At 34.5% G+C, this 12,684-nt stretch overlaps 1 protein-coding gene and 1 long non-coding RNA gene across 3 annotated transcripts; one reads left to right on the plus strand and one right to left on the minus strand.

Moving 5' to 3' along the window:
* Positions 1-70: 70 nt before the first annotated feature.
* On the plus strand, positions 71-1,517 carry LOC133821355 (uncharacterized). Of its 2 annotated transcripts, none has more exons than XM_062253702.1 (3): positions 71-167; positions 306-710; positions 794-1,517. In XM_062253702.1, exons 2-3 carry the CDS (start codon positions 516-518, stop codon positions 1,073-1,075), a joined length of 477 nt encoding a protein of 158 aa, XP_062109686.1. In that variant the 5' UTR covers positions 71-167; positions 306-515; the 3' UTR covers positions 1,076-1,517. The 2 variants fall into 2 exon arrangements, with proteins under 2 accessions (XP_062109686.1, XP_062109687.1); XM_062253703.1 differs by lacking the exon at positions 71-167 and having other exon boundaries at positions 794-1,094; positions 1,245-1,517.
* Positions 1,518-1,969: 452 nt separating this feature from the next.
* Positions 1,970-2,597, minus strand: LOC133821356 (uncharacterized). Its single transcript, XR_009887506.1, has 2 exons — positions 2,407-2,597; positions 1,970-2,297 (listed from the first exon to the last, which is right to left on the minus strand). It is a non-coding gene; the product is annotated as an uncharacterized LOC133821356 (long non-coding RNA).
* Positions 2,598-12,684: the final 10,087 nt, after the last annotated feature.

Below are 12,684 nucleotides of genomic sequence, written 5' to 3' on the forward strand. Positions count from 1 at the left end.
TACAATAAATTCATAATTATTATACAGCTATACCGTATAATAATAATAATAAAATACTGATTTTCCAACAGCAACATCAACTTGGAAAAATGTTGATAAAGAATGTTGCAAACTATGAACAGTGGAGAGAACGTCACTTCTCCGGCGATCTCAAAGTTTGTGAGCATGTAAGTAATCTCACCTCTCCAATTGTCACATGAAGGGTTGTATCATGTCATTTTGAATCAGTCTAATATATTGGTCTAAATTGGGATTGTTCTGTCTTTATTATTTTACATTTTCACATATGATTGTTTCCATTCTAGCCAAGGATGGGCCAGCAGGACAATGGTTCCTGGCTGACATTGACATGAAAGTTCGTCATGTTTACATTTGGGACTCTATGGTAAATCCTATAGATAAACGACAAAGAACTATATTGATTAGGAAAATGGTGAGTGACAATTATGATTGGAAGAGTATATTACATGTTATATTTGAATTTTATGTGAATTAATGCATAGTTTTTCCTTGTTATGCAACTAGCAAGCCTTGAGAGGGTTCTTGAAGTTGATTTGAACATTGCATTTGGAGGTGAAGTAATTTTAAGTGAGTTCGGAGTTTCTCATACAGACAAATCCCTCAAACAAGGCAATGGAACAGAGTGCGGGATATATATCATGAAGCATATGCAGCATTTGAGCAAGAAAACAACAAGTCCTGTGGAGAAGGTAATCCTTAGTGTTTTTAACATCATACATGTCCATGTTTAATGTTATATATGTAATCCTGAGTGCTTATAAATGGTGCACAGTTTGATTCTCATACTGCAAGAATGGAGTTGGCCCTCAAAATTGTTCTGAATGAGTCAAACGATATTCAAGAAGAAGTTAAGAGTAAAATCCAGGCTTTCTATCATGAGTACACAGACTCTAACCCCAAGGGATCAACAAAAGGTACTCCAATCAAGCTCGCATTTGTGAGGAGTCCCATAAAATCCCCAAAGGATCAGAGGTACTCCAATAAGAAACAGAAGGCAAAGAACATGACTCCAAATTGTCCAGCTAGACGCACAAGAGGAGCCATAAAACAATGAGCAATAGAAGAAGATTGAGGTCTTTCCTATGAACCTGTTTTCTTTTGAATTTTTTTTAGTTTGATTACCATTTCTAATTATGTGGACTAGTGTACTGATAGGAACTTGATCAGTTTCATGAATTATTACCATATTATATTTTAATTAGGCTGGAAAGTTTTGATGGCAGGCTGTGAATCACCGAATGCTTATGCTTCTGGTATATGGTTTCAAATGCCTAGAAAAATCCAGCCACTGTAGTACATTGGGGTGAACTATATGCATTTTGATGGCCCTTTTGTAAGATTGTTCCAAGCGAACAAATAGACATGGTAGACTATGTTTATAGTTTAATGGATGTGTGTCATTCTGCTTAATTATTATTGAATATGCAGTGTCTTTTGGATAATCTCATTAACCACGTCATATTTCCAAATATAAGTGCATTGTTTTTATTGATATATTTTGTTTGGCAATCCATGTTGTATTTGAATTATGGGATTATAAATGATAACTTAAATGAAGTGGATCTATCAAGTCAGAAACTTTAGACTCAAGTATCTGAGCTGCATCTTCTTTTTAAAGGAATGGCTATGAAATTATGATTCTTTTACCCCCCACATCTTTTCTGTTTAATTTTTTTTCTTTTGATATGAAGTTCTGAACCAGTGTTGTTGGCTTCATACTTCGAGAAGTTGATAACATTTGAACTGAAATATTAATGGAATGAGGTGATGTTTCATGCCTTAGGATGTTTATGTTACATTTCTTCTTCTAGTTAGTGAATTTATGGTGTTTTTTTTTGGCAATGGGCTACTAGTCTTTCTGGATTTTGGTTTTAGCCTTTGAAATGGTAGGTAGAAGAAAGGAAGGTTATGATTTTTAGAGGTAATCTTAGAAGTCTAAAAGTCATAATAGAAAGAAAACTAAATTTCATAATAGAAAGAAAACCAAGAATCCTCCAATGGTAGCTGAAGTTGTCATATAGTTTTACACAAAATACATATGATAGAGGTAGATTTACTACTAATTGCTTAAAAACCCATTTTTACTACACAAGTATAAGCAGACATAAAGAGAGAACACTAGCAAAAGAACTACTTTTATTATCTTGTATTTTGTTTTTAACCTCTCATTCTCTTTTAATTGTTTGTCTAGCTTTCTAGGAATAATTTTCTTCCCTCTGTCGCACATCTCATCATCTATCCACTGTAAAAAATGACAAGCCTTATTTTTTTCTCCTCTGCAAGTGTATAAAGGAAACAAATAACTATTGGTAAAAAAAATTATTCATGAAATACATTAGATAATACTATATGAGATTACTGCTATATGAATTTCGTGTTACTTACATAGTTTGCACAGCCATAGAATCGTCTACTAGGATTATCATTAGACCAGGAGGTGATTGTATCTACCTCAATGCCACATTTACAATGAGGCAGGTTGAAATCACCTGCAGGGGTGGAGGAATAGCTCATTGCCTCTTAAGAGCAATATTAAATACTAGAATTTGGTTGGAGCTCAAAGTTTACAATTTACTTTAGTTTAAAGGCTAGTGAACGACCTTGGGTTTGGGTGGTGTCCACATCAATAGGACACTCTGCTATGTGCCTAGTACAACTAAGTAGGTAGGGTTTCATGGTACATACAACTGTATGAAAAGCATGGACAAAATAGTGGTGAACTATATTCCCTTTCACCCACGTTTTCAACAAGTAAATTTTTTTCTCTTTCCCTCCAATAACGTGAACCACTTGTTTGACCTACATTCCAATAACGTGACCCCATTTTTTTCTCTTTCCCTCCAATAACGTGACCAATTTTTTTGACCCACTTGGGTTTAGCTAAATTTATTTATATATTATAAGTGTGGGTGTTTCAATATAGGATTGATCAACTCTGAAAAATAGCATTTACTTTCAATCCTAATTTATTGAATGAAGAATTTGTGTTAAAGCATAATATACATGTAGTGATGAACATGAAAAAATAATAATAATATCAAACATTGTATAATATTATATGCTCATATTACAAAATTTATAGCTATTAATGTGACAGTCAGAATCCCGTGATCCGTAAGGGGAAAGATCGAGTAAGCTGTGCAATCCCACACCGCTTGGGGAAGGTCAAGTGTAATGATTCTAAGACTGTGTAGGTATGGGACTACACAGTTGAAGAGGGCTTAAATGGATTGATGGGTACTACCTATATCAGGAAGGTGCATCTTCTTTTCGGTAGCCCATCACTTGAGAACTCCATGGTTAAGCATGCTTGGCCTGGAGTAATCTAGGAATGGGTGACCTTCTGGGAAGTTTTCCCAGGAAGTGTGCGAGTGAGGACAAAGCACACTGGAAAGACTTGTCTTGGTTTGTAGGGCCAGTCGTCATTCCAGAAAGCAGCCATAGTGATGTGGGGCGTCACATAATGTAACGACCCAAATTTTCTTAACTAGACCCACCGAACACGACTATGACTATCCGGGGTCAACTGGACCCTTACAGTCAACTTTGGTAAAAATCGGATGTTAAAAACTAAATAAACTTTAGAGTAAACTTTAGAAAATTTTACATTGGAGTACTTTGAAATAAAATAGTATTTGGATGGGATCCCATAGTTTTAAAAACAAAATGTAGTTTAAACGTAACTTAAGAAATAGTCTGTGGCCATAGGGCCTTCTTTAAGTAAAGCTAGTAAACATGAAATTGATAAAACTATTACCAGACTTAGCGAAAAACTTAAGAGAACCCTGACAACCCTGCAGGTCGGTTGTTTAACAGTATGCATACGTCAGACAGAATCCCCTCCAGCTTATTGCACTGCTCCTTAAGCTTTGCCCTTACCTACACACACAGAGTAACTGATGAGCTATAACACTCAGTAAGGAAGCTAGCTACAACTTATTACTCTACTATCCATAAAAAAACTTTGCATAGCAGAAATGCATATCTAGAAACTGCAAACTGAGCAACACGTCTAGCATAATCACATAAGTCAAAGTGTTGCGTAACATACTGAAAACATATAACTGAGCCATCGTGTTATCTGTGGGGTTTTAATCCCAGTGTGGCCTCCACAGCCCAGAGAATACTCACCTCCCGTACCAAAGGGGTACACTCCGCTAAAACACGATGACTCTACTAACTTGGCGGATAACCCCACTGTACGGCTGCATGGGGAATCCGCCCTCACAAGGCCTTGTACTAAGCCATCGAGTTATCGGTGGGGTCATGATCCCCGGGTGGCCTCCGTGGCCCAGAGAATACTCACCTCCCGTGCCAAAGGGGTAAACTCTGCTAAAACTCGATGACTTTACTGACTGGACGGCTAACCCCACTACACGGCTGCATGGGGTCCACCCTCACAAGGTTTCCCTTGACAGTCACAAACATTGCACATGCATTCATGATAACTTTACTGCACTAAGCACATTCAAACCCGATAGATGGGTACTATCATGCGCATCCAGCCATATAATCACACACATATATATAGCAACTAGAATTTAACCAGCAGTATACAAACATGCAAACAATTCACTAGAATCACAGCAAGCTAAGTTACTCTTGGTGTATATTTCCTTACCTCTTGTCCTTAGCTTTCGTGAATTATGTCTTTGTGAGTATTTCTGATCGCGTTTAGACCCTATAATCATATTGGGACAATATGTCTTAGTTTATGCTTACTAAGATTCTAAAATATATAAGGAAATTTAAAAAAAACAAAACTGAAATTCCTGACCCTGGCCCAAACCCGAGCCCTTGGGATAAAATGACCATAATACCCCTCTCAAAATCCCGATCTCAACTTAGAAAATTATTATTTCCAATAATAATTTTATCCTAGACCATGTCCGAAATTTCAAGCCAAAACTCAAATTATTTCTTAAAATTCCATTTTCCAATGCTCGAGTTCAATTCTCGAGCCCCGAACTCACTTCCTGATCTTAAAACTTAAAAGAGGTAATATTGTACATCCTAAAATATTTTCTAAGTCCTTGGAAATATTTCATAGGTTCTAAACCACCAAATCTAATCTTTGGAACTAATCCCCGAGCCTAGAATTTTCTTGAAGCTTACATAATAATTCCCAAGTCTAGCTGGTAAATTATTATACTTGGACAATTAACTAGAGAATTTTTATCCTTAATTCTCAATAATCAGATTTTTGGTCTTAAAGTACCTAATCCCAAGTCTTGCAGTAACTTTCTAAAGTTTTGGGACCAAATACCACATTTTGTCCCATTTGGTTTCAAATCTGTAACCATTTGTAACCAGTTGAACACATGCACCCTACTACATGCACACGTGACCACCAATGGTCACCATCTTCACACACACCTTCAGCCCCTCTCTCTCACGCCTTGCCCAACCCCATGGTTCAACAACAAGGCAATCATGGCTTCTCCTCTACACCATCACAACCATCTTCTCGGCCACCACAACCACCCCATCACCACCACCGACCTTAACTCTTCCTCCACGTCAACCATGGAACCAACTTCCATGTCCGCCTCTACCATTCATCACCCATCACCAAAACATCACAAACTTCAAGCCTTATCATATTAAACCATTTCTAACCCCTTAATGAAAGTTTCTAGTCCCAAAACACAGATTAAGTCCATATAAAATGCCCCACAAATTCATAGCCATCCTAGGAAATGAAAATATAAAACCGGAACCGTAAACTACGAAGGAAATCTATGAATTTGTACCTCTTAGTGTGGCCAGTTCATGGGGGTTTCTTCTTCTCCTCAACTTAGTACACAACAAAATCATTTTACATGAATTTGGTACTCAGAATCTAAAAGAAAAATCAACGCAAAGGTATGTTCGGACTTATGGTTTTCTTTTGACTATTATTGTACCGAACTCCCTATAACACCCCCTTCTTTCTCTTGCTTTCTTCTACAATCAAAACAGAGGCTCTAAGGATGTGTCTAAAGCCTGTAACCCAAAGAAAAACTCACCTTGACTTCTCCTTCTTGGACCCGAAATGGTCGTGCACTATAAGAACACAATGTTCTCTTTCTCCTATATCTTTCTCAGTTTCTTCTCTCAAGTTCGACAATGGCTGAAAGAGATAAGGAAGAAAGTGATTCTAATTCCCACCCTTCTAACCTCTAATAACTGCCTTGAATATTCAAAAAAATTCCCACCAGCCGAACCTATGCATTTGTTCAGAAAATGCATTTAACTATATCTAAAAATAATTAAATAAAAACTATAGTGTAAATACCAAAATGTCTCACTTTAGCTTAAATTTATGTTTATGATTTTATGTGAATCCTTTCAACATAAAATCACAACTTTAATCCCATAAAATTCCTCTTGAATTTTTCATAGACTCTTGGTGAATAAGTCACAAAATCATAGTCTAAAATAATTATAAGATTTTACGTGGATTCCAAACACGTAAAATCATATACTTAAACTCTTTGAGCAAGATGTCCATCTTAGAATTATTTCACATCTAAATCCCCACACTATGGTCTCAAGCGATCAACTCACATTTCTTTAATTAAAATAATATTCACCAAATATTATTTTAATTATTATTCATACTCTTAAAAAAAAAATTAATTCACAGAATAATATTTACATAAAACACAATAAACAAATAAAAAAAAATTTCCGGGTTATTACAATTAATCTCACTTATTATATTATAGATAAATCTTATCATATTTTAATTACATACATTATTTATTAAAGTGTTCGTTTTTTTTAAAAAAAAATTACAAAAACCTAACTAGATAAAAAATATTAAACTTTTAAATATCAATGTATTAATTTTAAAATTAAAGTTTTGTTTGTATATTAATTGTTGACATTACATTAGTTTTTAATATAAAAATAAAATAAAATGCAGGAGCCTTAATAAATGGGAAACTAAAATGAAAATAAAAATCACTGTGAGGGAGGAGAATAAAATTTCCTTAATCACATAAATAAATTTTCTACAATTTGAATTAAAATATCAAGAAAAAATTAATATTTTTAAGTAAAGTGTTCTTAAGAAATGAGGAAACCACACCATCAACACACACGAATGGGACTCGTACAACCCCACGACATACAATTTGATGTCGAACCCTGTAACCAAGCATAGGTTTCGTTCCTAATAGTGAGATCCTTGTTATTTCACTTGGACCCGTGTCACTAGTAGGTCTAACAGCCCCTAAAACCCCATCCGGTCGGGCGGGATCCCTAATAACGAGGAAACCACACCACCGACGCACACAAATGAGACTCATACAACCCCACGACACACAATTTGATATCGAACCCCATAACCAAGCACAACTTTCCATCCTAACAGTGACATCCATACTATTTCACTTGGACTCGTGTCACTAGTAGGTCTAACAACCTCTAAAACCCCACCCGGTCAGGCGGGAGCCCTAATAACGAGGAAAACGCACCATCAACACACACAAATGTGACTCGTACAACCCCACGACACACAATTTGATATCGAACCCTGTAACCAAGCATAACTTTTGATCATAATAGTGACGTCTACGCTATTTCAAAGTGTGAATGTAGGACTATATGATTAATTGATTATTGCTACTACTTATTATAAAAATAAAAAAAATTAATTATATCTATTTGAAAATTTAACAAATAAAATTATAAGAGTTTAGCTCATATAATAAAAATACTTTTTTTTTAAAAAAATAAAGCCATATATTTGACAATCTATCTATATTTTTTACTAAATATCAAATACATAAAATTTGGGATTAAAAATGTAATTAAGCAAATTTTTGTAAACTTTTTTGTTTTTAAGTGAAACTTGATTTATTTATATATTTATTTTTGGGTTGGAGTAATTAATATTAAAGACACTTGGAGAAATATATTATATTGCATTCAATTTTTAATTATGTATGGAACTCATCTATATTTTTCTCTAATGCATTAATGCTCTGTACACATGATTGTGGTGGTTCACATATAAGTCAAAATCAGTCTAACAATCCTTACCATTCAAAGGATAAGGTGTTAAAAAAAAAGTAACTTTATCATTAATATTTTGTCAGAAGATTTATAATATTATATAGCTTTTTCACCCCTCTATGAAATTTCAGAATGCATAAACCATTTATAAACGTTAGTACTTAGTAGACACAACACACAATGCTTATTTACACGTCTTCACTATTTAGGAAACCGAACCCATTGCATAAACCTTACATTACTCTTTCTCTTTTTGCTTATATCTTGTCCCATTCTTTATAATATGGCATTTGAAAATTGAATGACCACTAATATGACAATACACGTAGGTAGTAGGTGATAGGATAAGACTATAATATGTTTAATTTTTTTCATCTTTTAGTACACTGCCATCTACAAGATAGAGAATGCATGGGTTTTGGGGTTGACATCCATGACCATATTTAGACAAAGCGTGAGTAGTGGCCTTCCCAAAGGACATTATTCAAACTTTTTTTCATTTTTTAATTAATACTAGACAATGACTATGAAATTGTGGAAGTTGTGTTGTGAGTATAACTTATACGTGAGCCTTTATTTATTGCACAAATATTTATTAAAAATCTAAAAATAAAATGTGACTTAGGTGAATAACTGTTGAGATAGTGTATTATTCTTTTCATCACTATTAGACAAAACCAATATGAGTATTCTTCAAGTACCAACCTTGGAAAGGCTTTGACACATTGTATTAGTTATTCTCACCAACCATAAATGACAAACAATAATGAACCGAAGACCAATATTCGTAAATTAGAGACGTACCACATTATAAATAATGCCTTATTGATTGACAATCATCACAACACCACTTCTCAACAATACCTCGCTCAGGCATGGACAAGACAAATTATTCGGATGCTAATAAGGATCAAGAACGCAACCCAGCCAAGGATGAGCATGCGTGCCCAAATTGCATGATAATGAATGAGTTGATGGAAGGTATATGATGACCAAGGAAGAGGCAGTCCAGAAAACAGCCGAAAGCCTCCTATAATTTTGCTTCAAAGTCACGCAAGTGGGGCTGCATATCTACGAAGCCGGGAATAAGATTGCAATGGCTGATAAGTTGTTGGACAAGATTGCTTGCACAAATAGCGAAAAGTAAGCTTCCTATATGTAGTTGTGTTTTATGCTAGTAGTGCTCTAATATTGTGTAAGGGTTGCATGTGTTTTTATCTATCTTCATATTATGTAAGTGTAGTTGGTCAAGTTGCATGTGTATTTATCTTTCTTCATATTATGTATGTTTCGTTGGTTAGGTTGCATGAGAGAGATTATTTATCTTTCCATGCACTAGTTGTTTTTTTTTATATATATTATAGTGAAAATTATAGGCACGTTCCTTGTTGCACACTAATTTTCAAATGGTTCAAATATGTGTAACTATGATGACGTGTTATATTATGTAGCTTCACTTGTATTAAAGCTGGGCTGAATTTTTTTAACTTTTATTACTACATGTATTGACTATGCAATTCTCACTTTGTTTGGAATACTTACAAATCATAAATAATATAATACTGGTACTTGTACAATTGAAGTAGCACTCAGTTTTTGAAGGACTATATAGCTTATTTATATAGCACTTTTCCATTTGATGGGGATGGGTCTATCTTTGTCACACTACACTAGGTGACAATTTTCTCAAATACTTTATATTCATTCACTCATTTTTGTGAATAATTACATACAAACTTTTATTAATAGAGGTGGGGGTTTTAAAATACATCACTAATTCAATGAAAGTGATGTTTATATATATGCTGAAGGCAAATTTCCTTAATACACGCTGATGACAAAAAAAAAAGATGTCAATGTGGGGCATGATTTAAGGACACATCACCATGGGTGAGAGGAAATGACTTAAACTAAATAACCCTAATATGTTGGTGGTATATATATACATCATCTGAGACTGTTTATGTCACCCATAATGAAAGCATAAGCTAAGAAATCTTTATTCCAACTCTATTATGAGACCATGCCTCCTAAAGAAAGTTTCAGCCCGATGTTGTGCTCAACTTCGACGACCAGGTCGAAGAAGGTCCTCTCCTCTGCAAGCCCTTCATACAAACGATCATCCAATGCCCCCTCTTCGTGCAACCAACAACTCTGAGGAACAGCAGAAACGACAACTTGCACAAACTACATTGTGCTTAAGACATTGCTCATGAGTGAGAGAAAAGCTCGACGTGATGCACATGACAACACCTTCGAGGCTAGGCACCGTTGCATAGAGCTGGCTACCATCATCTATAAGCTTGGACAACAACTTCAAAAGGCATCGGACGAGGTTCGCACCATCGACGGTTTCATTGACTCGGCAGTTCACCAAACCGCAGGAGAGTCTTTGGCAATTGACATTATCAACATAGTGGATTAAGTTGTAATGCTCTTCTTTATGTCGTTAAGCAGTTAAGTATAGCTATGTTGTTAAATAGTATTTTCACGTGTTACTTATATATTAGCTTCATTTAGTATGTTCGTAAGAAGTTTATTAGTACTTTCATGTTGTGAGCATGGTCATAAGGGTTGGAACTTTTTTATAATGACCATCTACTAAGGATATTGTAATGCACTATGGGGTGTACTAACATCATCATAGCTGAGAAATGATATATTTATTTTGTATTTTTATTGCACTCATATTTTAGTCATACACTTGATGAGTACATATATATATGGAAAGACAAGAGATCATCTTCCACGTATAGTATTAAGAAAGTTTACGTTATTAATGAGCCTTCACATTTCTATTTTCATAATATATATATATTTTTTATTGAATATGGAAAGTAACCAAAGGACAAAAAACTGGGACTTTATGCATATAGGACAAAAATTGATATGACTAAATTTAATATAGGTTAAACATGCAAGAGTGCTATTTTTAAATTATTCTTGTAATAAGTAAGAACTTTATTCACTTTCTACTTGTATTACTAACAACTAGCCCATTTACTTGTTAGAATACCCTAATCTGTATGCCTTACAAGGAACCACATATGTGGCTTTCTACAAAACACAACCTACCTTCTAGGGTTTATTTAATAACTTTTGAAAAAATAGTTATTACATATATCTTTTTTGGAGTATTAAAAGAAAGACCCACATCGAGGCTACTCATCACAATTTAGGTGGATATCATTTTGAAGGAGATCAACAAGATTTTGAAGACAAGAAACGTGTGTAAAAGATGTCGAAAGAAATCGAAGTGGAGCTTATTGAGAAAGAGAGGATACCACCTACAACTAAGCTATGTTTCGATTGTCAAAAAAATGAAGAAGCAATGAAGAAGTTGGATGAAATTGGTCAAGTTTGTACGGAAAAAATGAAGAGTGCTTCAGAAGTAATTCACAGAGCAACTAGAGAGCTTGAAGATGCACAAAAACAATTAGACCAGATGTTCTCCTACTTGTTCGACGAAGCTAATGCTGCCATGGGTGTGAAAACTAAATTCACTTTGGATGAGATTATGGTGGGAACTTCAGATGAAGAGTGTAATGACCCAACTACTCTAGACTTTGGACTATTAACGACAACTATACATAGACACTAATTTTTAATAAAACTTACAAGTGAAATAATCATCACTTCATTAATACTTAAAAAAAACAAGTGTTAAACTACATAAAATTTCAAAGTAGGATATGAGATCCCATTGTTTTAAAAGAAAAACATAACATAATTGTAAATAAAATGGATTACATAATAAAGTGCGGAAAAATACATATAAACCATAAGTAAAGAAACGTCATCCTTGAATCGAACTCTCGGCCCTTTGATTCCATTCCGTTTCAATACACATCCCCAAGCATCCAAGAACCTTTCCCGCCACCAAAGCTATTTTCCTGCACATATAAACATAAAGGAGTGAGCCTAATGCCCAGTAAGGAAAACCTAACACATAAATCATATACATCATATTCATATCAACATATACTAAACTGTATCATAACATATGTCACATATACTATAATGGCCATTATTACTTGGGTTCCCATAAACTAAACAAGTCATATGCCCATTAGATTAGTGGGGCTTGCTAGCTAAGCAAGTCATATGCCCATAATTTATTGGGGATTGTTAGTTGTACGGGTCATATGCCCAAGTCTACAATTATACATATTATAGCATGTTACATAACACATAATCATAAGATAACATTTATCATAACATATAAATCATATAACATAACACATAAATCCTATCCTATTTTCCTTACCAAAATTACCGGGATATGAGAACAGGTTTGGGACCTTGGAATACTCCTAAAAACCATTTATGACAGGGTGAGTATATTGAAGAAAAGTAATGAGAAAAATGGACGAACTATACCATCAAGAATATACTTACCAAAAACCTTATGTTCAAGATCTTAGATTTCCTAACCAAGAATAAAGAATAGAGTTAGGATGTTGAGTAGAAAACTATAAGAATTTTAAGGAAAGCAATACAGAAATGGACTAGAGTTTTGGAATACCTTGAAGGCTTCTATGACCAATCTAAACCTTGAACCAAAATGTGCTATAAACCTTACTTCCCAAGTGTTTGGTAAGCTTATAATGATTACGCTTATAATCCCAACCCAAGTGTTTACACTCTCAATAATAACCT

This window comes from Humulus lupulus, chromosome 3 (assembly GCF_963169125.1).
Source record: "Humulus lupulus chromosome 3, drHumLupu1.1, whole genome shotgun sequence".
In the NCBI taxonomy this organism is placed as follows: domain Eukaryota; kingdom Viridiplantae; phylum Streptophyta; class Magnoliopsida; order Rosales; family Cannabaceae; genus Humulus; species Humulus lupulus.

Excerpts from the sequence above, each read along its gene's own strand:
- LOC133821355 (XM_062253702.1), top strand. The coding sequence starts at position 516 with ATGCAACTAGCAAGCCTTGAGAGGGTTCTTGAAGTTGATTTGAACATT. Across the intron at positions 711-793 it reads CAACAAGTCCTGTGGAGAAG|TTTGATTCTCATACTGCAAG; the intron begins GTAATCCTTAGT and ends AATGGTGCACAG.